General features: G+C 45.5%; 2 protein-coding genes across 3 annotated transcripts in view; one reads left to right on the top strand and one right to left on the bottom strand.

The window, feature by feature from the left end:
* Window positions 1–7,507: 7,507 nt before the first annotated feature.
* CENPV (centromere protein V) lies at window positions 7,508–14,521 on the top strand. The gene is made up of 5 exons (XM_034752179.1): window positions 7,508–7,949; window positions 10,397–10,495; window positions 12,478–12,547; window positions 13,775–13,889; window positions 14,249–14,521. Exons 1-5 carry the CDS (start codon window positions 7,672–7,674, stop codon window positions 14,371–14,373), a joined length of 687 nt encoding a protein of 228 aa, XP_034608070.1. The 5' UTR covers window positions 7,508–7,671; the 3' UTR covers window positions 14,374–14,521.
* Window positions 14,522–16,643: 2,122 nt separating this feature from the next.
* Window positions 16,644–24,033, bottom strand: part of PIGL (phosphatidylinositol glycan anchor biosynthesis class L) — a 78,365-nt gene continuing 70,975 nt past the window's right edge. The window contains exons 7-9 of one of the 2 annotated variants that reach the window (XM_034752176.1): window positions 20,426–20,498; window positions 18,280–18,413; window positions 16,644–17,059 (exon numbers count right to left, since the gene is read on the bottom strand). In XM_034752176.1, coding sequence (XP_034608067.1) covers window positions 16,961–17,059; window positions 18,280–18,413; window positions 20,426–20,498 — 306 coding nt within the window. In that variant the 3' untranslated portion in view covers window positions 16,644–16,960. The remainder of the gene's footprint in view (window positions 17,060–18,279; window positions 18,414–20,425; window positions 20,499–24,033) is intronic. The other variant, XM_034752177.1, reaches the window with a different exon arrangement.

Below are 24,033 nucleotides of genomic sequence, written 5' to 3'. Positions count from 1 at the left end.
AGCTTACAGAGCTTGTCTCAGGCTTTGTCTGCACTGGAACTTTGTCAGCAAAACTTTGTTGCTCAGGGCTGTTAAAAAAACACCCCCCCCCCCCCAACAACAAAAGTTTTACCAATGAAAAGCACCGGTGTGAACAGCACTTTGTCAGCAGGAAAGCAAAGCTGCTGCCGCTCCTTGGGGGTGTAAGCTTGTTGTTGGCAGGAGAGCTCTCTCCTGCCGACAAACAACAGCTACACTGCCTGCCTTTTAGTGGCACAGCTGTCTCGCTAAAAGGTGCAAAGTGTAGACAAAGCCCTAGGGCTAGTCTACACTGGCAACTTTAAAGCGCTGCCATGGCAGTACTTTAACGTGGCTTGTGTAGTTGCGGCTCTAAAAAAGCACTTCCATGGGAGGCGTAGCTCCCAGCGCTGGTGCACTGTCTACACTGGCGCTTTACAGCACTGAAACTTGCCGCACTCAGGGGGGTGTTTTTTCACACCACTGAGCGAGAAAGATGCAGCACTGTCAAGTGCCAGTGTAGACAAGCCCTTAGTCTCTCACCAACAGAAGTTGGTCCAATACAAGATATTACCTCACCCACCTTGACTCTCTAATATCCTGAGACGAACCTGCCTACGACAACACTGCATACAAATAAGATAAACACAGATTAGGCAAGTCTGGATTGTGACGGATTGGATCACAGAAACCCCCTTGGGAGCTGCCACCTGATGTGCAGCCTTATGGGGTACACTGTCACATGGATGTCCTTAATTCTTCAGGTAACATAATTTTCTTTCTACAAAGTATAAGCATTTTTTTCCCCATATGTTGTGCTGACAGTTTTGTGTGAAAAAGTATCACCAACCACCAGCTGACAGAATAATATATAAAGAATTGTGAGTCTGGAAAAAATCCAGATCTTGTGACCAGTTTGACTGCACAGGTGGCTACAACATTTGCTGGATCATGGGACATAGTTAGGAACACAAGTTTCCTTGTACAGTGATTTCAAAAGTAGGTCATTGGGCAGTACTACAAAGCAACCCACTTGCTGAAAAGAGAGCTCCATGATCACAAGACATTTATCAGACAGATTTGTACATTCTGGAGCACAAGATGGTCAGTTATTTGGGTCCATTATGGGTTTCCTTTGATTAACCAAGTTCCACTATAGTATAAACAAGAAAATGCCTTTACAAATCTTTGTACAAGTATTTGTAGCACTTGTGCTCCCAGGAGATCTATAAAGATGTCATCAACTTTATAACACAGTTCTGTGTTAATATTTTGTGCCTACTATAGTAACCATTACAGTTAGGGTGACCAGACAGCAAATGTGAAAAATCGGGACAGGGGTAGGGGGTAATAAGAGCCTATGTAAGAAAAAGACCCAAAAATCGTGACTGTCCCTATAAAATCGGGACATCTGGTCACCCTAGTTACAGTCCACTGTAAATAATTATTTGTCTCCATTTTTAGTTTGTTTACTACATGCTCTTGAGAGCACTTTGGATGTACTCCAACTTGCTGCGGTTAGGAAAGACTTTTTGTTGACTTTACTGCAAGTTGGATCAGGCCCTAAGTGTAATGGTCACTTTAACCCTGTAGTTGTGTGGCTCTTTTACCCAGCAACATGAGACAGATACATTGTTCAAAATAGGAAAACATTATTGTTAAACACACAAAATTGCGAGGGGGAATTGGGCAGGCATAGGATCTGAAACTATTTTTAATTTTTGTTAATGAACTTGATTTCAAGTTGATGATACCTCTTTAACAATGAATAGGAGCTAGTCCAACAAAGTAGAAGAACTCCATTCAGAAGCAGCCTTCTTCCATTGACCCAGTGATGGGCCTTATGGAGGAAGTTGTATTTTGTCCTCATGAGCCAGGACAGATTGACTCATATCCCTCTTGATGAGAGAGAATCCCCCAAAATACTTCCCCTCTGCCCCTCCCCATATTAAGGTTCAATCTCAGGCAATGTTTTTCTCCTCCAGTGTGCTGGTTTTGTAGTACCGATTCCCATTATTTATGCCTCTTATCTATTAAGTATGTTGTTATCTATAGGCTACTTCTAATACTCTGGCCTCATGAGTGAAAGTGAAAATCAGTATCCATAATTCCCAACTTTCTCTTTAGCCCACTAGTACCCAGCTGCTTTCAGTGCTGCTTCTCCAGTGTAAATTCCCTTGCAGCCAGAATCACAGGCTGAACTCCCAAGTCTGTGTTCTGCTGAGTCACCATTACACACTCAGAGCAAAGGGAGTACAGAAAGGCACCTTTGGACCTTTAACAATTAAACACATCAGCTATACCTGGGAGTGAACTTTGAACGTCACAAGATAAGAGGAGAGCGTTTAATGAATTTTCTAGACTGTTCTCCTCCCTGCCCTGTAGGACATCTTTCTGAAAACGATCACTTTTCCTTCTCGTTTGTCTCAGATTTTAAAGCAAAGTATTCCCCACCAGGCTATTGACTCCTGCATGCATTCATGGGAGTTCAGTGCACCCACTACTGCTAGGAACAAGATGGAGCATTGTGTACTGCACTGGGCAGTTGCTATGGGCTGCACCCCACATTACAAATTAATGAGGCCACTTTGTAGAACTACTCCATCGACTGCATTTGGCTCATGGGCCCCAGTTTGTCCCCACTGACTTTTCCTCCCAGAATACGATGTGACTAAAATGAAATCTAGTATGTCTAAAGAAGATCTGGGAGTGGTTCAGATAAGTACCTATAGCTGCGCAGTTCTGGTGTGAGTCAGAATTTGTCACATGCAGTATAGTTACAGTGATTCAGCTGGGATAAACTAGTAACCAGTACATAGTTTAATATACTAGGAATGAGAATAACAGGAAATCATGCCTTCAGTAACCTTTTCTGTCTGTCAGAAAAAACAGAGCAGCTGAGCCATGGGGTTGTTATTCTAGTTCTGCCATATACTGTTTCAGGAAGCGATGCATACTTTGCAGGGTCACATGTTTTTCAAAGCTGTTTTTCAGGTCAGGCAGTTTTGGTGGTGGTTTAATCATGATTCAGTTGCTCAAACATATTCAGGATTGAGAAACTCTGACAATTAAGCAGTGCCCTGACTATATTGCCTGTATATAGTGAGGACCAGACTGGCAACTCAGCTGTGTTTAGTTCTCTCTGTTCCATTTAATGAAACTTTCAGGATCTTTCAGTGCTTTTAAGTTGTAAACACAAATTTTTATTTGGGATATAACCCAAGTGAGACAAATCCACTCCCAGCCAATACTTGGTACGGAAGGTTTAGCCTACCAGTGAACTTTTTTTTCTGTTAAACCAGTTTGAATGCTGATAGGTTCTTACAGTCCCTCCCATCCACCCATGTTTTGTTGCATCCTATGTATTTTTGTGTTTCAGATATTCAGTCATAAGATTTTTGTAGGTCATAATTGCACAATTCTGACTGGTGCTTTTTCATCTTCCTGTGCTTCTTTTAAACAAATGTAATATACTCTCCTGATGGAGATTTTATTTTTTAGTTCTAAAGCTCTATTGACCGTGACCATGGGAACCCTTGTATCAAGAATTCTGGTTAAACACAGTTCTCTGGAACGATGTCAACCTGATTTCTAATCCCAGAGTAGACAGGGCCAAAAGATACTGTTTTTTTCCTGATGTCCTGTCTTAAACTGCTGTGCAATAAATATTACTGTGTGCTATGAAAGAGCTGCCATGTTTCAAATCACAGGTCGCTGTATATCAGAGGTGGGTGAAATAATCCCTGAATGTAGTAGGTCTATCCCTTCAAGTGTGGAAAAAGCTTTGGAATTCTTCAGGATGTGACGATATACTTATAATGAAAGGAAATACCCCACTCTAATGCTTACACAACAATGACAGGTAAGTGGCATTCCAGTCATTAAAATGGGATGTGAGCTTATTGTTACGAATGTCAAGCTTCATTCTCATATTCACGGCATGTAGATCCCATCAGTGTTAATTATTCTAGCCCATTAAACTAGGCAAGTAAGTTACATTTCTTGCTTATGCTGAAACATGCTGTACAGGACTCACTGGTGTCACCTGTTTTAAACAGGCTTGTATTCAACGTCAGCTATACATAACGCTGAATCACCACTACCTTGCTGGGTGTGTATCAGCATTAAACATGAGGGGATGTGACAAGTCCCCTTTTCTAGGATTAGTCAGGTAATAGACAATGGTTATCAGTTTGCAGCAGATACCAAGATGGACGCTGCATAGTGACAGCCAGTGTGGAAAGGTAGCCAGGTGATGGGAGAGAGCAGGGTGTCTCTTGGACCAGGAGGGAGGGAAGGAGCCGATATGCATGTGTAAGGTGTCTCTAGCACCAAGGACTGAGTAGAAGGAAGGAGCTGAGTCACAGGAGGGAATGGGTGGGGTCTCTGGCACTGGAGATGGAGTGGAAGGGAGTCAAGTAGTGGGAGGGAGCAGGTGAAGAACTGGGACAAGTTGGAGGGAGGGAACCAGGTCAAACTTAAAATGGTCACTGCCAGGGCTGGTTCAGGACTGAGGGTTTATATGAATGTACTGAATAAATCCAGCAATGGGAGTCACCCTCTCTTTACCCCCCCAGGGAAGTTACTCTGAATTTGGCTCCTCTGGGGGCTCTGAACGTAGTACACACTGTTCCTTGAGCCGCTGCCCTGGGGTCATCTATAACATTTGCCTGTCTGGAGCTATGTATCTATAGCCTTCACTCATGGTTCAGTTGAGTCTGCAACTAAAAATACCTCCTGTTGGCTTGCACAGGCAGATCTTTGCTGTTAGTGTGATCCTGTGATATTACATGATACTGCAGGCACCTCATTCATGTAGGAGCTCTGCCTTTTGTTAGATTGTGTACAGCTCTCGCTAAAATAACTAGTGATGTGTCATCACTAGCAGGTGGGAGAATGGCTGTTGGTGGAGGTATTATGCTGAAAAAACATGCAATTTTTTCCCCCAATCATAACCAGGAGCTAGCAGCCTGCAGCAGCTGTTTTTATTCACAGATTAGTGAAACTCTAGCAACAGACTGTCTTGCTTTTACTTACTTATAGACTTTTCTGCGGTGCTCATCACTGTAGTGTCAGAGTATCTCATCTGCACTAATTAATTTATCCTCTCAGCCCCATTGACTTCTGATATGGTTGCCTTTCTGAAAAATGGGGCCTAGGTGTCTGATCTTGGGCTCCCAAAAATTGAGACACCCCAAAGCAATGGCCCCTTCTGAACATTTTTGCCTATACATCTGGCTGAAGATCACGCACTGGCAGAGCTAAGAGTACAGCTCAGATCTCCTGAATCCTGGTCCAGTGCTTCAAACACAAGATCATCCTTTTTGTCCATCAAGATTTTCTAATTCACCAGGCTTAATATTATACCTGATCTCCGAAAACAAAACATCTGTGTCACATGAGATCTCACCTCTTTGGCTCTCAAACTTCCATAGAAACCCCTGATAATAGATCATTGATCAGTACAAAAATCACTCCCTAGATAAAGAGGTGGCAGTACTTGAGCTGACATGGGGATTTCTGGAGTGATGTCTACAACTTCTAAATTCAGGCCCAGCAAACTGGATTCACCCTAGATTTCATAGCATGTTTGGTGAAGTGAAGGTAGAACATAAGAACAGTCATACTGGGTCAGACCAAAGGTACATCTAGCCCAGTATCCTGTCTTCTGACAGTGGCCAATGCCAGGTGCCCCAGAGGGAATGAACAGAACAGGTAATCATCAAGTGATCCATCCCCTGTTGCCCATTCCCAGCTTCTGGGACATCATCTGTCTCCTACTTCCTGCCTTCCCATGCTCTCTCTCCACTCTTTAGCCTCTGGTAACCCCACAAGTGTCAGATCATGCAAAATGGAAGACAAAACAATACTAATACTTACCACTTCTATAACAGCTTCCATTCAAGAATCTCAAAGCCCTTTACAAGATGGGTATGTATTACTATCCCCATTTTACAGATGAATAAACTGGCATGGAGAAGCCTCTGTAATTTGCCCAAGGTCACACAATGAATCAGTGCAGAGTCAAAGGCAGAACAAGGTTCCTGACTCCCAGTCTTCTGATTTCAAATACAAAGTAGGCAGACTCCAGATAGAGAGCAATGGGGGGACTCATGGACAACGCGTGTCACAGAAGCCCATGAGGAAGCATTTCCCAGCTGCACCTGAGCTATACTATTTTAGGAGCGTATATTACACTTACTGGAAACTAAACATTGCATTTCAAACTGATCTTTCCTGGGGAAAATTTTGAAAACTATACACATTCCACCCTTTTTGTACAGTATGAAAGAGGGGCAGCAGCTGCTCTTGCTGCAAAGCCCTGACTCGTTCAGGTAACCCTCGGAGAAAAATAGTTTTAAATATGAGAATGTTTCCTTTTAAGGAATTGTCCAACTTGCTTCTGTGAAAAACGGATCAAGTCAAATCTTGCTGTGTGTCCGTGGAGATGTGGGCAGAGCTCAGCTCATTGGAAGAAATGGCTCTAAAATAATCAATGAGAATTTTTAACACAATACAAGGTGATGGTCGTGAGGAAGAAGCTAGGCTGGAGGGAGCTCATTCTTGTTTCCAGTTAATTAGATTGTTTGCTGGTTGGACCAGTTCAGTGAAGTGGAAAAAATGTGAGTCTCAGAAATAATATTATTATTGTTTTCATCAGAAGGGCTGAGAGCCTGAGGAGAAGCACCATTGCTCTTCTGTGCTCTGAAAAGGGGTAACTTTGGTGCCAGATTGATTGATGGCCTTGGAGACTGAAATCCTCTTTCCTCAAGATAGCAGCAGACAAAGCTTTCCCCCTACACACACTATGGCTCATTCCTGACCACCAATCCTTCTAATCACTGTGGCTGATCTGTGAGTGGGGCCAACTTTGATGTAAGACTTTGGTGATGATAGAGCTGGTATGAGATCCATCAAGCTGAAGTAACACAGGGCTCTGCCCCATGGGGGTCATTACCCACTTGGAAAAAGTTTAAACACTGAAGCCACCTTAATGTTACCAGATCCTGCCAGTTTGGGGCCTCAGCACTCCATATTCTACCATGCAAATGGAGGACAAGTCTAGCTACTGCTACTGTACCAACCTCCCACACATGCCCAAACCCTGGCACATCAGTGCTGCACAAACCTGGATGATCTCTGTATAGTCAGTGAAATTTTAGGGATTGGAGCCAAAAATTGGCAGGATTGAAGTGCTAGATCTTGGTATTTGCAGTGCCCTCCACTGGGATGTGTCATGTGTTTTTTGTAAAAGGAACATCTACCCTTTATACAATAGAATTAGGGGGTCTCATCACTGTCTGGATTCAGGTGCCAGATCTAGGTATTGTTGTACTGGGTTTCCTCAGGATATGGGCGCTGGATGCAAGGGGGGGGGGGGAGCTAGGCTTGTTCTCTGTGTAAGCAGTGGGATTTTGGGGAGAAGGGGGGCATGTCAAAAACTGGCAGGATCCAGCTTTCTCCTTCCCCACCTTTCCTCACTCCCCAGGATTTGGCACCAAACCCTCCCAGTCCACGTGGCTCCGGACTCTGAAGCAGCAGCTCCGGAATGTCCCTTTGCACCTAAACTCCAGATCACAACAACGGAGCAAAAGGCCCCAAGGGAGAGGGGCCCATCCGCAAGCTCTGTGGTTACGGGGGTGCAGGGCGCATGCAAACCCCAGGGCCAGGAGCATGGGGAAAACTAAGGCAGGCTCTGCACGGAAATCTCGGGGGAGAAGCCCAGCTGCAGCGTCTCCGGCTGCTGCCGCCCACTCCCTCCGGGGGAAAGAGAGCAGTCGGGTAGGCAAGAAGCCCGCGGCTCCCCGGGAGAGGCCAGGGGAGCCGCCGCCGCCGCCTCCCCCGGCGTTCTGCCTGTTCGATCTGGGGGCGCAGAGGGAGCGCTGGGTGAAGTTTCAGGAGAGGCAAAGCCTGACTTGTGAGGAGGCAGCCAGACTCCTGCTGGACACCTTGTGAGTAGAAGGAGGGGGGCACGGACCCGGGGGTCCCCGGGCCCTAAGCTCTTCCTCCGGAGGCAGGGCAGCGCCGCTCCGATGCGGGGCAGAAACGAAACCTACCCCACCTTCGGCGAGCTTATGCTGTCACTGTGGCACGCTGCTGCCGTTTAAGGGCTGGTGCGGATCCATGGTGCAGCTTTGCATGTTGCTTGAGTCCCACCTACATTTTTTAAAAATCTTCCCTCCTGGCCTCAGGGGCAGGGCCCTCTCTGAGCCCAGCACCGGTTGGGACAGGATCTCTCACCCCCAAGGATTTCTCTGCAGCCAACAATGTGTTTGGGCAGATTCTTTTATTTGCGTTATTTTTTTCAGAGTAGCAGCCGTGTTAGTCTGTATCCGCAAAAAGAACAGGAGTACTTGTGGCACCTTAGAGACTAACAAATTTATTAGAGCATAAGCTTTCGTGTACTACAGCCCAAGCATCCAAAGAAGTGGGCTGTAGTCCACGAAAGCTTATGCTCTAATAAATTTGTTAGTCTCTAAGGTGCCACAAGTACTCCTGTTCTTTTTGCGTTATTTTTTTGTGGCCCATCTGCACGTTTTTGACCCGCTCCTCTGAAGTCAATGGGAACGGGCCCATGATTGTTAGAGCTGGGATTAGGACAGAATATTTTTCTTCCCTAGACCCCATCTACCCTGTGGCTTTTGGAGGGGGCTGCTCCCCCTTGAGCTCAGGTGGGTCTAACCACATGACTGATGGCCTGATAGACCTCCTTCTCTCCATCTTTGTTTCCTGTGTTTGGTATAAACCTACAATTCCGTACTTTTAGACAAAGGACATTAATGTAACTATTTATGTAAGTAAACAAACCTTCATTAGGAATGCTGATTCCAGCCAGGCTAGTGCTTGCCTGTGGACCTTTGTCAGTCTGATCTGATAAGTGCCTGGTTAATAATTAATTGAGTCAGAAGGGTCATATATCTACAAATCCATGCTTCTCTGGGTTTGGAGAGAGAGAATGACAGTAGGGCTTTTCACAATTTTTCCTTCACTTTTTGCTTTAGCCATATAAATGACTTCTATGAATCCATGTGCAGAGTAAAATGTGGATTTTATGGGAAGTTAACAGCAAACTTTTTCTTGCTCAATAAGCAAGCCAATACATGGAGGCTGAGCCTTTCAAAAACATGTTTTTTGCAGGACTCACCAAGCCACCTTTCTTTTGTTTCTTAATGGCAATGCAAATAAGTATTATCTGGCAGTGTTATCCAGACATTTTACATTTAGATTTATCTAAGTGTTTCTAAAATGCTTATCAATTTAATATCTAGATGTTGATTTTGGTAATAATGTGGGAGGCTCATTGCACACATCTTATAACCACATCCAGAGAAGTGGTCATGGCTAGACATACAGCAGCTCTGACTGGACAAATATCTCTGCTTTGGATTCAGATTTAGGGGCTAAGTACAGTGTGGGATTTAGTCAGACTACTTAATTATCTTCAAAAAGACTTTTGTATTTTGTATTTCTACATTTTCTCAGCCCAGAATCTCTGCCCCATAAGTATCACATTTGCTGTACTTGAAGCCTGTCCATATTATTCTGCAATGTAATATTCCTAGTGTCAGCATTTTTACAATAATAAACATTGGCTTCTGTGGAGTTTATTTTCTTCTTATGGAATTTATGGGCTGTTATTCTTAATCTGTTCATGTTTCAGGGACCTCACATCAAAGGGAAGTAAAAATCCTCTTATCCTGTTCTTTTCTGTTGTCTACAGTGACACATCTACCAAGCTCATATTCTAATCCTGCTGTCCCATCTGAACGTGTGTGTAATATCGTTATATTTTTGTTATTCCCATTAATAAATCTGAACAAACTGTCAATACATGCAATTGATAATATGAAAAGTAAGGGACTTAATATTTTTGCATCTGACCTGGCATGTCGCTTTTGCTAGGTTACCATGGCAAAGTCCTAAGGGAGTGAAAGAAATGCACAAAGCAGAGGATCCTTGAGGCTGTGAGTGCAACTGGGAGACTTCAAAAACATATTAAAATGTTTTAAACTAATTAAATCCTACTTATCATCTCTTTTTCCAGCTTCTGAAATGGAAGCAAGTTAGTGATGTTTTCTTTCTAGAAAGAACATCAGCCTGGAGCAGAATTGGTGGGAACATGGGAAAATTCTATTCTTAATTTCACTGGTGTAATCCTGACATAATTTGACTGAATTCTATGAGTTACTCTAGGTTTACTACTGTAGCTGAGGTCAGAATTTGGACAAGTGTTTGGGGGAAGGTGGGTCTGCTTCAGTTTGGCCCCCACTGCTGAGTGGATAATGTCTCTAGTAGAGTTGACTGTGACACTACAAAATCTCAGTGCTTCCTTGGCCAACAAGAAATGTCTGATCACAAATCCTCTCTTTTTGGGTGCATGTGCCTTTGCTCCATCCAGTGAGTACAGAGGCCTGGTGAAGCACACAGGAGGCTGTCACTGCGGAGCTGTCCGCTTCGAGGTTTGGGCATCAGCAGATCTGCACATTTTTGACTGCAAGTGAGTGTTTTTTATTTATTTATTTTGCCACCCCAAATCTGAATAGCCAAATACTTTGCCCTTCTCTAGCACTTCCCATCCAAAGATCTCAAAGTGTTTACGAAACAGAAATCCACTGGAAGTTGGTATAGTAGCAGGACAGATGTCTAACCTATAGAGTGCAGCCCCAGCTGAGTTCAGATCCACCAGTAGGTCAGTACTGTCGATTTCAGGTGCTGGTTCTGCAACTGCACAATGTGCTGATTGCCAGAGAAAGGAAGGTGCTGTGCACTTCTACTCTCTGGGCAGCACAGTGGCAACTTCGTGTTTTCTTTATGCCCTAGCTGAAGGGGTGAGGATGTGGAAAAAGCTGCAGTTGTCAGGGAGATAACAAGTGCTTGGAAAACAGCTGAGAACAGGGAGACTGTAGCAGTGTTGGGGTTACAGGGATCCTTACTGAGATCGCTACTAAGTGTGTGATTTCAGGCAATTTTAGCAGATTGTTGAGGATGGGATCTGCCTCTCATAGGCCAGAAACAGTAGATGTAAAAAAAATCAAAGAAATTCCCAGTTTTTAACTTTGTGGAATACTAGCTATGGCCCTAATACAAGGTCCAATTAAATCCAGAAGAGAAATTCCATTGACTTCAACTGTTCTATCTGGGGGAAAATATTAAATGTCCTTTATGCAAGTGGAAATTCAGATCAAAGTGACCTGCTCATTACAATTTGGTAAGATGTGATGATTATTATTACATAGTCTACAACTACTACAGTTAATAATTACACAGACTTCCTCTGTGATCCTGGAAAGTCACTATATCTATGCCTCAGTTTCCTCAGCCACACAATGAAGACAGTAATACTTGCATATCTTGCAGGGATGCTGTGAAGCTAAATAAATTTCATGAGATCCATGAATGGAAGGTTCTAAACACATGCAAAGTGCTATATTTAGTATCATTATTAACAGCAATATCTTACATATATACAGAATTTTATTGTGGAAGCATTTTACAAACTCCTATACATACAGGAACCACTTACCCCACTACTAAAATGTAGCCATATCTGGAGTAAAACATGGCAGATGTTTAACAGGATTCTGCACATCAAGGAGTACAGAATAGCAGCTCCATGTGGGACTGCAGAGGGAAATATAGGTAAGCAGAGTGCAAAAACTTACACTGAAATTCAGCTACAGTTTCATGATTCATACCTGTGCTTGTACAAAAATTGTCCAGGTTTTAACAACCACCTCTGTTTTATACTTCTTCAAAACAAAATGCTTTCCAACAGATCTCTCAAGGGTGTGGGGTTTGATCCTTTCTTGGCATTCTCTTATCAAATGGAGAACACATTACTACCAACATGTGGTGAGGGATATATATTCAAGCCCTATAAAATAGTCTAATTTCAGTATGGTCTTTCCACAGACTCAGAATTAGTTTCTCTGTAGCCCAGATGTCACTACAAATCTGTTTCCCTTGTTTGCAAAGTAATTAATATTGGTAGCATTTGGATGAAGTTGGCAAACTTTACATGGATTTCTCAAGGCCACAGTTTAGCGTTGATCTATCCACTGAGAGTTGTACTGTGGAGAGAAGACAGTTCTACAGCTCTCAGTGTAGATAAGCTTACTTTCCATATTACAGGAAAACATAAGTCTCTAGACTGAATACACAAATACACAAATACATATGCCATAGTTGCAGTCTGTCCACTCCTGTCATCAAACCTGATGTTTGCAATGGTGTAGCCGTGTTGGTCCCAGGATATTAGAGAGACAACGTAGGTGAGGTAATATCTTTTATTGGACCAACTTCTATTGCATCTCTTGTCTCTCTAATAGCCATCCTGATGACAACCAGGTAAAAATAATTATAGTTTTCAGTGAAATCTAACTTGTTGAGAGCTCTAGGCTAGATATAACTGTTACATTGCAGGTTATAACTGCCTATAGAATACTCATGTTTTTTTTCTTGTTCTTTCCCCTTGTACAGTTGCAGTATTTGCATAAAGAAACAGAACAGACACTTCATTGTCCCGGCTTCCCACTTCAAGCTGCTGAAGGTAGGTTAGGGTTTATGCATGCACTGGGTGTGGGTACCTGTCAAGATATTTGATTCTGAAAGATTCAGGTGGTGGTCAGCTTTGTATCATAAATTTGCCTGTGTCTGTCTGGAGAGATGTGAAAAATCCATTTGGATCCTAGGAGCCTGGCTGTATGTGTTTGTTAGCGTGTCTCAGAATGGGAAGTTCCATGTTTGAAAAGTGACTATACCTCTTCAAAAGATGAGGCAGGGATGTATGTACACCCCAGGAGTGGCATTGCCACCAGGTAAATATGGTTTCAGAGTTGCAGCCGTGTTAGTCTCTATCCGCAAAAAGAACAGGAGTACTTGTGGCACCTTAGAGACTAACTATTTTTGCTCAAATAAATTTGTTAGTCTCTAAGGTGCCACAAGTACTCCTGTTCTTTTTGCAGGTAAATGTGCTAAGTCCATGTTACATTGACGACAAAGAGCATTACTGTCGCACTCATACTCCTAATGGGCTACAGATCTGAGCAAAAGCCCATCGCAATCCGTGTGAGTCTTGACTTATTGGGCTGTGGATTGGGTCCAAGCACATTGCTATAAAGAATTCTGACTCTATTTTAGATCAGCTTCAGACTCCCTTAACTTGGTTTTTAAATTCTGATTACAGGCTTAACTCCTTTACATTTTAATTGTTACAAGGGCATCTTACAGGTTAGGCTCTTGGATTCCAAGTTTTCTGAGGACTGTAGCTCTTAGATTAATTTTTCTTGGCTTCTAGCACCATTTAATTTGATTTTCTTTGATAGTTGGACGGTCTCAGATAAACACAGAAATTTGTCCTCTGCTTCTGGGAGGAAACCCCACCAATTATGTTTACTTTGGAGCATTTAAAAAAAAACTTAAGCACTTTATAATAGACCTGCTGTAATAGAGAGTTCAGTGACTGCATTTCAGCAATCAGAAAGTAAAGCCATGGCAATTGTTAGGCTTGTCTGGGGGAAAGGTGCATGTGAAAGTAAAGCACAGAGGGTAGGGAAAGGAGATTAATATCTGGAACAGAGTCGCATGCATGCCGTGTTCTTAACTCTAACTCACATAAAGACATAGCAGGTGATATTTTAGACTAGTCTTAATTAGGCTTCTGTTTTTGTGCCTGCAATTTTACATTTATTAATTACAAGCCTGTGGAATGTAAGTGACAAAAAATGACCCATTTCTGGGTACGTGGCAAACCTTCACTGTGTATTTTTTTGCCTAGGGTGCTGATAACATAACAACGTACACCTTCAACACGCACCGCGCCCAGCACACATTCTGTAAGACCTGCGGCGTGCAGAGCTTTTACACTCCTCGTTCTAACCCAGATGGTTACGGTAGGTAAACAGAACCGGGAAGAAACCTGGTAGACCTATGCCAACACAAATTCACCCCCCGCTGCACTTGTATAATGACCCTGACGACCACCAGCACTCTGCCGAGAGCAGTAGCACAATAATTGTGCATCATACAGCTTGCTTCTAAAGTACTGAACCTGCAACTTTCAATAGCACCTCCTTATTGTGTAAGTCTTAACTGTGACCAATGGGCCATTGGCCATCTCAGGTTTCTCACCTGCTGCAGCTGTATCGACACTATCAACACCCTCTGAGATTCACTGCCCATGAAACTGAGAGAATAGCTCTCCTTGGTGTCAAAGGGAGAGTTTCTCTCTGTATTTCCCCCTCTTCTCCAGGAATAGCCCCGCACTGCCTGGATGAGGGCACTGTGCGCAGCACCATCATGGAGGAGATCAATGGCAAAGAGTGGGAGAAGGCCATGAAGGAACATAAGACCATCAGGAGCATGTCGAAACCATGATACAGCCTCAGTATCCACAGGGCTCAGCTTGGAGCACTGCCATTGGCAGGCCACCACGTAACCTCTTAGTTCAAGCTCTCCTGTGCCAGGCTGTTCAGGAAGTATGTCTTTTTTGTTTTTTTAAATAAATCTTTCTGTGCTGCCTGTTTTTTCCCTCCTTTCATTTTATATTCAGTTGTCAGACCACATCAGTTCCGTAACCTACCCAACAGCTGGGGTTTTTCCTCTTTGCCTTATTCTGACACTGCCCCTATCTGCAGCAGAGTTCAAATCACATTAGTCAGAACAAGGTTCTTACATCTATTGCAAGATTCTACCATGTTGTCTTTGGCTCGTGCAGACACATCCCAGTTGTGTTATTATCGGGGTTACACTGTGGTTCTCAACCAGGAGCCCGGGGCCCCCCGGGGGCCATGAGCCGGTTTCAGGGGGTCTACCAAGCAGGACCAGTGTTAGACTCACTGAGGCCCAGGAAAGAAAGCCTAAGCCCTGGCTTTTGTATGCAGAAAACCAGTTGTTGTGGCACAGCTGGGCCGTGGAGTTTTCACAGCATGCTGGGAGGGAGTCAGACAGAAAAAGGGTGAGAACGCCTGGTTTACACAACCGTACTACATGAAATAATGTCTCCCTACCCAGGGAAAAATTCTGCTGTTACACTCGTCTCTCCCTTGATTTCACTGAAGTTACTCTGGCTTTAGAACTATATCGGGCTGATGCTGGCATTACAGGCTCCAGTTGAGCAAGTTCTTACGTACGTGTTTTAACTTTCAACATGAGAGTAGTGCCACTGAAGTTAATGCAGATGTGCTTAAGTGCTCTGCTGAATAAGCGGTCTGATTCATGGACTTAAAGATAGCTGTGTGTAGGGTTGTCTAGTGCCGGCTCCGCAGCTCCCATTGGCCAGGAACCGCAACCAATGGGAGCTGCGGGTGTGGGTGCGAGGGCAACACGTGGAACCTCCCTGGTTGCTTATGCGCCTAGGGGATGTAGGGACCTGGCAACTGCTTCCTGGGAGCCGCAGTAAGAGCTGCCGGGACTCAGCACCCCGAACCCCCTGTCCCAGCCCAGAATCCCCTCCTGCACCGAAATTCCCTCCTGAAGCCCGTACCTGTACCCCCCCAACACCATGCCCCAGCCCTGAGCCCCCTCCTGCACCCCAAACCCCTCATCCCCGGCCCTACCCCAGAGCCCACAGCTCCAGCTGCAGCCTGCACCCCCTCCTGCATCCCAAACCCCTCATCCTCAGCTCCACCCCAAAGCCTGCACACCTAGCCAGTCTTCACCCACTCCCGCACCCCAACCCCCTGCTTCAGCCCAGAGCCCCCTCCTGCACCCCAAACCCCTCATCCTCAGCCCCACCCCAAAGCCTGCACCCCCACCCAGAGCCCTCATCCCCCCCCCCACCCCAACCCCATGCCGCAGCCTGGTGAAAGTGAGTGAGGGTGGGGGAGAGCGAGCGATGGAGGGAGGGGGATGGAGTGAGCAGGGGGTGGGTCAGGGGGCGGGACAGGGGTGTTCGGTTTTGTGCGATTAGAAAGTTGGCAACCCTAGCTGTGTGTTTAAATACTGAGAGTACAGTTCTGCCCTGGTATCTTTTTAATAGCTATGTTTGGGAGGGTGTTGTGATCTGAGTAAGGAATTAGGAGCCAGGAATTTGAGCTCTGATCCTGGCAGTGCAATGACTTGCTCTGTATCCTTGGGCAAGCTGCTTATCCTATCTTTACACTGGGGTTTATAGTCTTTATATCCCTATCTCCCACAGGGGCGGTGAGGAATAACTCGATGATGAGTGCAAAGCGCTGCGTAAACACTGAGTATTATTTAGTTTGCTCCAGTGTGAAAGTCCTCCTTTAAGATTCCAATTATTACTAAAATCTCTGTGTAGATTTAAAAATTACAAACAAATATTTGAAAATTGGCCTGTCACTTACCTGCTGAATCTGTGGGTTGCAAAACCCAGAACCCAGCATTTCCTCCTGGCAACTAAGAGGAAGGGGGCAGCTTTTCAAATGGTGCATCTGGAATTTTTATGTCTACCTATTTATTCTGTCAAAGAACTGGCTGGCGCCCTCTCACTTGTAACTTCATTCGTACACCCTTCACATCCTGGTGAAAAACAGCTTATGTTCAGCGGATCTCAAAGACTTTGTTTGGAAGCAGGAATAAATACTAGTGTTTCACGAGGTACAGTCCAGCCAAGTAAAGCTCGTATCACAGCGTGGCTTGGAGGATCGAGATGGAAAGATCAGTAAGAGCTCAGTGCAATTATATTAGTCTGTATAATTTTTAATATTTTATTCCTAAAGTTTTGGCATTTTAAAGTCAAGAAACCAGCCCTCCATCAGCAGGAACTGGCTGACTGACAGGCAGGCCTGTGCGGTTCAGTGTTACAGCCTGAGGGCTGTGAGGATCCTGGTTCAAACCCCAAGGGACAATGGGTATCCCAGAAGGTGGAATTCTTTCCTCTTCTTGAGGCATTAAAGAAACGAGCTTTCAATAGTGCTCGGTCAGGCAGAGCTGCTCTTTTCTTTGTCTCCCTTCTCTGGTCTCTCAATACCCCTGGAAGTGTGTATGATTCTCCTTCCCTTTACAGAAGGCAAAGTGAATTGATCACCATGAAGCGCGAGAACAGGATATAGGTGTGGCGGAACCAGAGAAGCTGGCTGTGATGGCACCGCATGGCTCTCTAGAAAGATAAAAATATGCGAGAAAACATTAGACCTTCCAAACCCATTCGGAAGACAGCTTTCAAGGCTTTCTGTAAAGTTCACTACTAGATTTACAGTGAAATCTGTCTTCGGTGACCCACCAAAGGACCAGCACAAACACAGCTTAGCAGCGGTGGGATTCTGACTAAACTCAAACAATGCTATACTGGAATCCCGGGGGCTATTTTCAAGTGGTTGCATATGGCCAGAAGTTGCTAGTTGAGGCCCATTTCATGTATTTATGACATGCCACTTGGAAAGTAAGTGTCAGTAGGAAGGTCAGACTCAAGGTTCTAGCCACTGTGGCTTGAAATATCAGAGGAATTTTTGTACTTGGAACTTTCTGTTACTACCCTCACAAATACGACAGTGCTGTGGGTGTCACTTGTAGATTAGGAGCACTGTTTGCTCTGTAATGTTTACTTTAATATACTGTGGAGGGAGCTCTAATCATATGGTGATAAGAGGTTTCTTGACTAGAATGTATAGAGATTTTACACAGCAGAATAACCCAAAGTTTGCCCAAAAGACAGGGCAACTTGCTAAGAGCCTGCTGCCACAAGTAGTCATACAAGACAGAGAGCAGATCAAGATAGAATACTGCATGCTGGGAACTGTAGTGTCCACAATCCACATCACTGTATCAAATATAAGAGTGCACTGTGGCCACCCAGGGTCTAAGAGCTGCAAAGCTGCCCAATCCCACCATCTGAACGGCGTACAAAGCAACTTGTCCTGACAAGTAAATATTCCTAAAAGCAAATCCAATGATGCTTCATAAATCAAAGATTGATTATAAATAAATCAGAAATCAAATAACTAGTTAAATTCATGGAGGACAGGTCCATCAATGGCTATTAGCCAGGATGGGCAGGGATGGTGTCCCTAGCCTCTGTTTGCCAGAAGCTGGGAATGAGCGACGGGGAATGGATCACTTGATGATTACCTGTTCTGTTCATTCCCTCTGGGGCACCTGGCACTGGCCATTGTCAGAAGACAGGATACTGGGCTAGATGGGCCTTTGGTCTGACCCAGTATGGCCGTTCTTATGTTCTTCTGACTGTCTGAAATGTGCCAATTACACTCCATGTGCAGTATATATATTTTTAAGTTCCACATGCATGAGGCACTTTTGGCTGAAGCCCTCACACTGATTCTGAAATGCTCAAACAGGCTGAGCAGGAACAATGCATCTCACCTTGGCTTGTTCAGATTCCTCCTTTGTTAGTATAAAGAGAACATCCTGGGACTGGAGGTAGCTAATGGGCACATCCAGGATGGAGATGTACTTCCGGAGGAGGTTTACTGATTTGAGGGTAAGGACCCGGCACCCTGAGCAGAGCAACAGGAGAAAGAATACAAGACAACAAGATGATTACGAGCTCACAGCATCACGAGGGTAGGCAAAGCCCCCAGCCTCCTGTGTGACAGCCCACCAGGAGTCCAAATTCTGTCAGAACCTACTTTTGTGCCGTGTGAATTTCTATTCAATTCTGTTTGCTTCTTAGCTATTCTGCTGAGAGCAAACTTGGATTCCCAAGAAGGAAACCTGGGTTTAAAGGGTGGATGCCTTTTTATGACAATCTAAATTATTTCTGAACTTGTTTGGGCCCAGTCCTGTTCCCATGGGAAGGCCCTTTGAATGCCAACACTGTATCATTTAAAGGTAGTTAAACAAGCAGCCCTCGGTTCATTTGACTGTCCTTCTAATCCAATTTTCAACATGCTTTGCTACAGAAATGAGTGTTTTCAGGGTCCAGGAATGACTGCATGAGATATTAACACAGGCAGGTGATTACATGTTAATAGGAGCTCAAAACCCATCACTTGGATGTTTGTCATGCAGGAGGTGAAAGGAGCATGCAGAACAGATTCAGCTATGGTTCATTTGTTTCCCCTGATTCTAAGAAACCTTTGAACTCGAAAGTTAATTGCTAAATTTCTTTCATGGCTAAATTGTATTTATTGATGAGCTCAGCTGATGGTCCCATTAAGGAAATGTAGCTCTTTGGGAAAGTGCCTTGAGATTTCATGACACTTCAGAAGCTGAAGTTATTATGCGCCTTACTTTAGACATTACTTTGAGTTTGACAGATGAGAACAGTCACATTGTATAGACATAGTAGGATCTGCAATCAGATGCATTGCAGCATGCCCCTGCAATCTGAATGAAACTCTGAAGGGAGGGCGCAAAGGGAGGCCTGAACTGTCTCAACATCTGTATCATTTTAACTCCAGGAGAACCCAAGATCACACATCTAATACAGCTTCAGTTGGGGCCTGAGGTCCTTCTGCGTTGTCATTATGTTCTCACAGGGCACAAGGATCACAAAGTGAACATGAAGCAATTTGATGGTTCTCAGACAAATGGGACATGATGCTGAAATCCAGGAGTGGCTCACTGTTCTCTGAGTGAAGAAGTTAGCTGAGGTTTGACTGGCTCCAAGTCAAGGAGAGAAGAGAGACCCTCCTCCTAAAAGTCTCTAGGGAACGTGCATTCGTCATTCTGTGCCCACCAAAGTAGCTGGGAATTTGGGGTGCTGCCTTTGTGCTGTGAGTTCTCTAGACTTAGACAGACATATATTACTTACTAAGGGCCTGGGGCTGGGGGGTGGGGGGGTGGGCAGAACACTCTGACTCCCACTGATTTCACAGGATCAAGCACAAGTTAGTTTCACTAAAACCCATCATTCTAATGCAAAAGTGGCTCAGGTCCAGGATGGGAAAGCAAGAGCTCTTGTTCATACACTGAGCGAGTTATCTGTGGAATTCCTGGAGAGGGGCAGGGGGAGAAGCCACACAGAGGTCTCCGAGGTGTAGAATGAGGGGAGCAGCATGCGGATAAGACATTTAGAAGGAAGCTGTGGAATATTCTGGGCCGAGGAACAAAGAATGGAGACGGGGCAAGACCTCCAACTTTCTCCAGCCTCACAAATGAGTTGGTGCATATGCTTGCCCCTGACCTATTCCTAGGAGGGGCACCAACCCACTTTGCTTTTATTTCATCAGAGGCCATCAGTGAAAGAACATTGTACGTTTTCTGGAAACCACTCCTTCCAGCACCGCCTCCAAGCCCCTCGATTCCTCTTCCTCCCTCCAAAAGAAAGGTGAAGGGATTTTCCCCACCTTTCCACTCTATAATCATAAGTGTTCCTGCTTTTGCATTAGTCACTGGTTATTAGATGATTTTTGCCTAGATTATGATCAAAGCTTGGCCAACACAATCTAACTAGATCAGCACTAACCTCTCCCAGTCTTCTTTCTGGAAGGGTTTGCAGCTGGATTGCTCCTGAGGGGTTAGTCACTGGCAGGCTTGACAGAGCGGAGATGGCTTTTAGCCTTACCTTCTGCAGCTGCAAGGGGACAGGGCTGGCGGGTCAGAGGGCAACAGCAGGTTTCCATCCTGACCCAACGGTGCTAGAATAGAGAGTGACACAAGGTATGTGATCTGGAGCTTTCACAGAAGTGTCACATCAGTTCACCTTGCTGCAGGCTCTGACCTGACGGAGGAAGTCGGATGTTACCAGATAAGCCAGAGTAAATACTGTCTAGAAGGTGATCGATAGTTAATATTGACATTAGAAAAATAGCCAGGTCATAAAGAGACATTTCCAGCAGATGGCGCTCTCCAATGATAATTGTAGATGGAAGAAAGCACCCATCAGATACAAACTAGTGCTCCGATTTACCAGATGGCAGCAAGTTCAGAAGCCTGCCTTCCAGCACATTCATCCTGTCAAAGCTGTACCATGTACCTGGTCCATTCCTGTTGAAGTGGCAGCAATTCAGTGGAACGCCGGCCTGTTAAAGGTCACTGCGCCTTCTCTGCAGCAGGTGGCTGGGGAAGGGGTGCAGGGGCCTGTTGTCCTACGAGGCAGCTTACAACTAGGCCACGTGGAAGTATTGGACACCAGAAGCCCTGAAACCTGTGTGCCAGGGATCCTTTGTACCACTCCCCTGCCCTTGCACCAAAGACCCTCTGCGGTGCAGGAGAAACACTGGGTGAGAATGTGGGGCAGGGACTCAGACTTTTCCCTTGGACCTGACAATAAGGCCCAAAACTCATTTCAGACCCGAGTTTAACGTCTGGCTCATCTCACTGGTCATTCCCATCAGCATGGAAGGCGTGTAATGCTTTTCAGGCTGCTGAGCGTATTCAGCTCAATGCTGCGAAGGTGGCTCCCAGCGAGAGGGGACGGTGATACAGACTGAAGAGACTTGGGGGTGCGGAAAGTGGCTTCTGTTCATTTACCTCCGAGAAAGCCAATTTCTTGTTTCCAAGAAGTGAATTGTTTTGCTGTTCTTTAACTCCAGGACTTGTTGAGCCTCCTTAAGTGCCCCTGAAAATCTGCAGGCATATCCATGTGTGCGCAAACCAGCAGTGCCCACCCATTCTGCAATCACTGTTAAGGAGACCCGTGAAAGCCTGGCTTGTCAGATCCATTTTGTGTTCAGTCAGTAGGGGATGTGGATGGAGAACTTGCTGGTTGTACCCAGGAGACCCTCTGGGCTGCTCAAGTGTAGAAATCTGTTTACTGGGTAACTCTGGCTGGAGAGGTCTGGATCATGTCTTGCTGTGTGGCAGGGCAGAGGAGAGCCACTGAAATGGATTCCCTTGCCCTGGCATTCCACATTTCCACCAGCCACCTGTTTGCATCTCAGCCCTTTCCAATGGGGGGTACAAAAAGCAAACATAGTGCAATGGGCCTTTTCCTTTCCTGGATCACTGTTTACAAGCCTTGGCAGAGCCTCTGGGGCGCCTAGGTGCAAAGTCAGGAAGAGAGGGATGGCCTCAGATTAAACACTGACGGACTGTGACGTCTGGGCTGCTCCCCCATTCCCTAATCGTCTTTAACTAAGAAATACTAATTCATCTGCAAGCACATTGCCCTTTGCTTCCCAATTCCTAGCAGCTGGGAGGGCTCACTACCTGCTACTGGAAAACAAAATCATTGCAAGTGAATTTAGTACAGGTGAAAGGTGCCAGTTTGCTACCCTACAGGCTGAAGTCCTCTATGCACAGAGCGGGAACAGCTTAGGCTGCTGCAATTTAAGCTTTAAGTAAAGGAGCTGTTTGCGTTAGCAATCCGACCAGGGTCATGAGGCACCACCAGCAGAGATCACTTTGAATTTGAAGAAGAGATGAAACGAAGCTGGTAGGGAATGTACAGTCCAGCTACAGATGGGAAGGGCTCAGAGACTCAAAGCCCTTCCTGCCAGTCAGGGTAGGAGAAAGGGAATGTCCAAGTAGAGCTATTGATGGGCCTGCTTATTTGACACCCTCAGGCGAAGACCTGTGGAGGAGACGGTTGTGACTGTGACCCCAGGGTAGATTTAAGATTATTAGTCAGCTGCTTTACCAATTGGCTGGGTTAACGTGACCTCTCTAGCTAGCGGATCAGCTGCTGGAGGTCTGAAGCCCAGTCACCTTGGCTTTCTGTTTCAACAAATGTATGCAACAAGTGTGCCTGGAATGAAGTAGGCTCTTAGCAGAGCTATCTCTGACAGGGGGCTTGCATTGCTTCTGCTAGATGTTAGTACACTGGCTCTTCTGGCTGGGAGCTGGTTATAGCCAGGAGGTGGCTGTACCATGGATATGTGCATACCAGCTGTCCCCAGCTCCTGAATCAGGCCTACTTGCTCAGAGCTGGCCGGGAGGACACAGCTTCAGTTTAAAAGCTACCTGCTATGGCCACACTCGATATGGGAATTAGGAAGCAAAGTGGGATGCTTGGGGTACTCATTTGCATACCACTACCCAAAATGCCTTTCTAGCTCAGAGGATACAGTGAAAGACTATTTGCAGAATGATTGTCTGTGGACTCTTTGATCCCATGCGCTTACACAGGTTCAACGGCACACAGGTCCCAGTTCCTGGCAAGGGAGCAGGCCATTTCCTTGGGCTGAGTGTGCTTTTCAGCCATGCTCCAGACAGCCTAGGCAGGCCCCGACGTCACTCTCATTTCATTAAGTCCTTCTGATGCATGGCCCTACATGCCTGCCAGATCAAATTATAAATACCGGGAATTTCAATGAGACTGGAACTATATTTGGAAAGGCTTAATGTAAGCAGCAACATGGGAGCTCCCTACTCCTTTGGCATTTGTAGGTCATGTAAGATGTGATGTAATCAGAGCAGCTAGCCTCATGCATATCTTCAGAAGCCCACTGGTGCTGCCAGAGAAACTGAGGCGCGATCTATGCTGGTTTTACACTGGTTATCTGAACCAGTTTTAGACACAGTCTGTCTGGCCTGAGAGGGCAGGGCCAAACCATGCTTAAACCAAGCCTAGTCAAACTCATTAGCCTGCTGAAGTGGGTTCATCATAGATGGGGTCTGACATCTTTGCCTCCTTGCAGCATGGCAGTAGGCACTTGCTTTTCATTGTTCCCAGCACTTTGCAGCTACCCCCGCTGCTCAGGCTGTGCCCAATCTCTGGATAATACTCAGCACACACACTGCTCTTTGCCCATTTAAAATGCGGCATGGATATAGCCCTCCAGGTCTCCCATGGGGAGTGGGCAGTGTGAACATTCCCATTCGCAGATGGGACACGCAAGGCACAGCCAGAGGACGTGACCTGACTGTGGCCACAGAGTTGCAGAGTCAGGATAAAAGAGTAGGAAATTCTGGCTTCTGGGCCCACGCTCGCTCCACTACATGGGTGACCTCAACCTTTAACCACTAGGGAAGCAAAAGCAACTCTCTGTGACGCACCCACAAAGGGTTTGAGATTAGGGTAACGGCAGCAAAGTGTGGATGGTTTTTGGATGCTGGGTAGGGATGACCGGACTGGCTGGAGATCTGCATGCCCTGGGGCAGAGCTGACTCCTCCAGGAGTTCCTTCCCAGAGCAGATCACTGGGAGGAGCGGGGGAGAGATACGGGCTGAGGATCTGCTCTGGGATTGGGTGCATGGAGTAAAAGCAGGAGGGTGGTTAGGATGCATGTT

This window comes from Trachemys scripta, chromosome 18, assembly GCF_013100865.1.
Source record: "Trachemys scripta elegans isolate TJP31775 chromosome 18, CAS_Tse_1.0, whole genome shotgun sequence".
In the NCBI taxonomy this organism is placed as follows: Eukaryota; Metazoa; Chordata; order Testudines; family Emydidae; genus Trachemys; species Trachemys scripta.
This window is presented reverse-complemented; position numbering and strand designations above follow the sequence as displayed.

What these genes read in the sequence shown, in the direction of transcription:
- CENPV (XM_034752179.1), top strand. Translation starts at nt 7,672, where the DNA reads ATGGGGAAAACTAAGGCAGGCTCTGCACGGAAATCTCGGGGGAGAAGC. An exon ending in CCCACTTCAAGCTGCTGAAG is followed by an intron (nt 12,548 to 13,774) that starts GTAGGTTAGGGT and finishes TTTTTTGCCTAG; the next exon opens with GGTGCTGATAACATAACAAC. An exon ending in TTCTAACCCAGATGGTTACG is followed by an intron (nt 13,890 to 14,248) that starts GTAGGTAAACAG and finishes CCTCTTCTCCAG; the next exon opens with GAATAGCCCCGCACTGCCTG.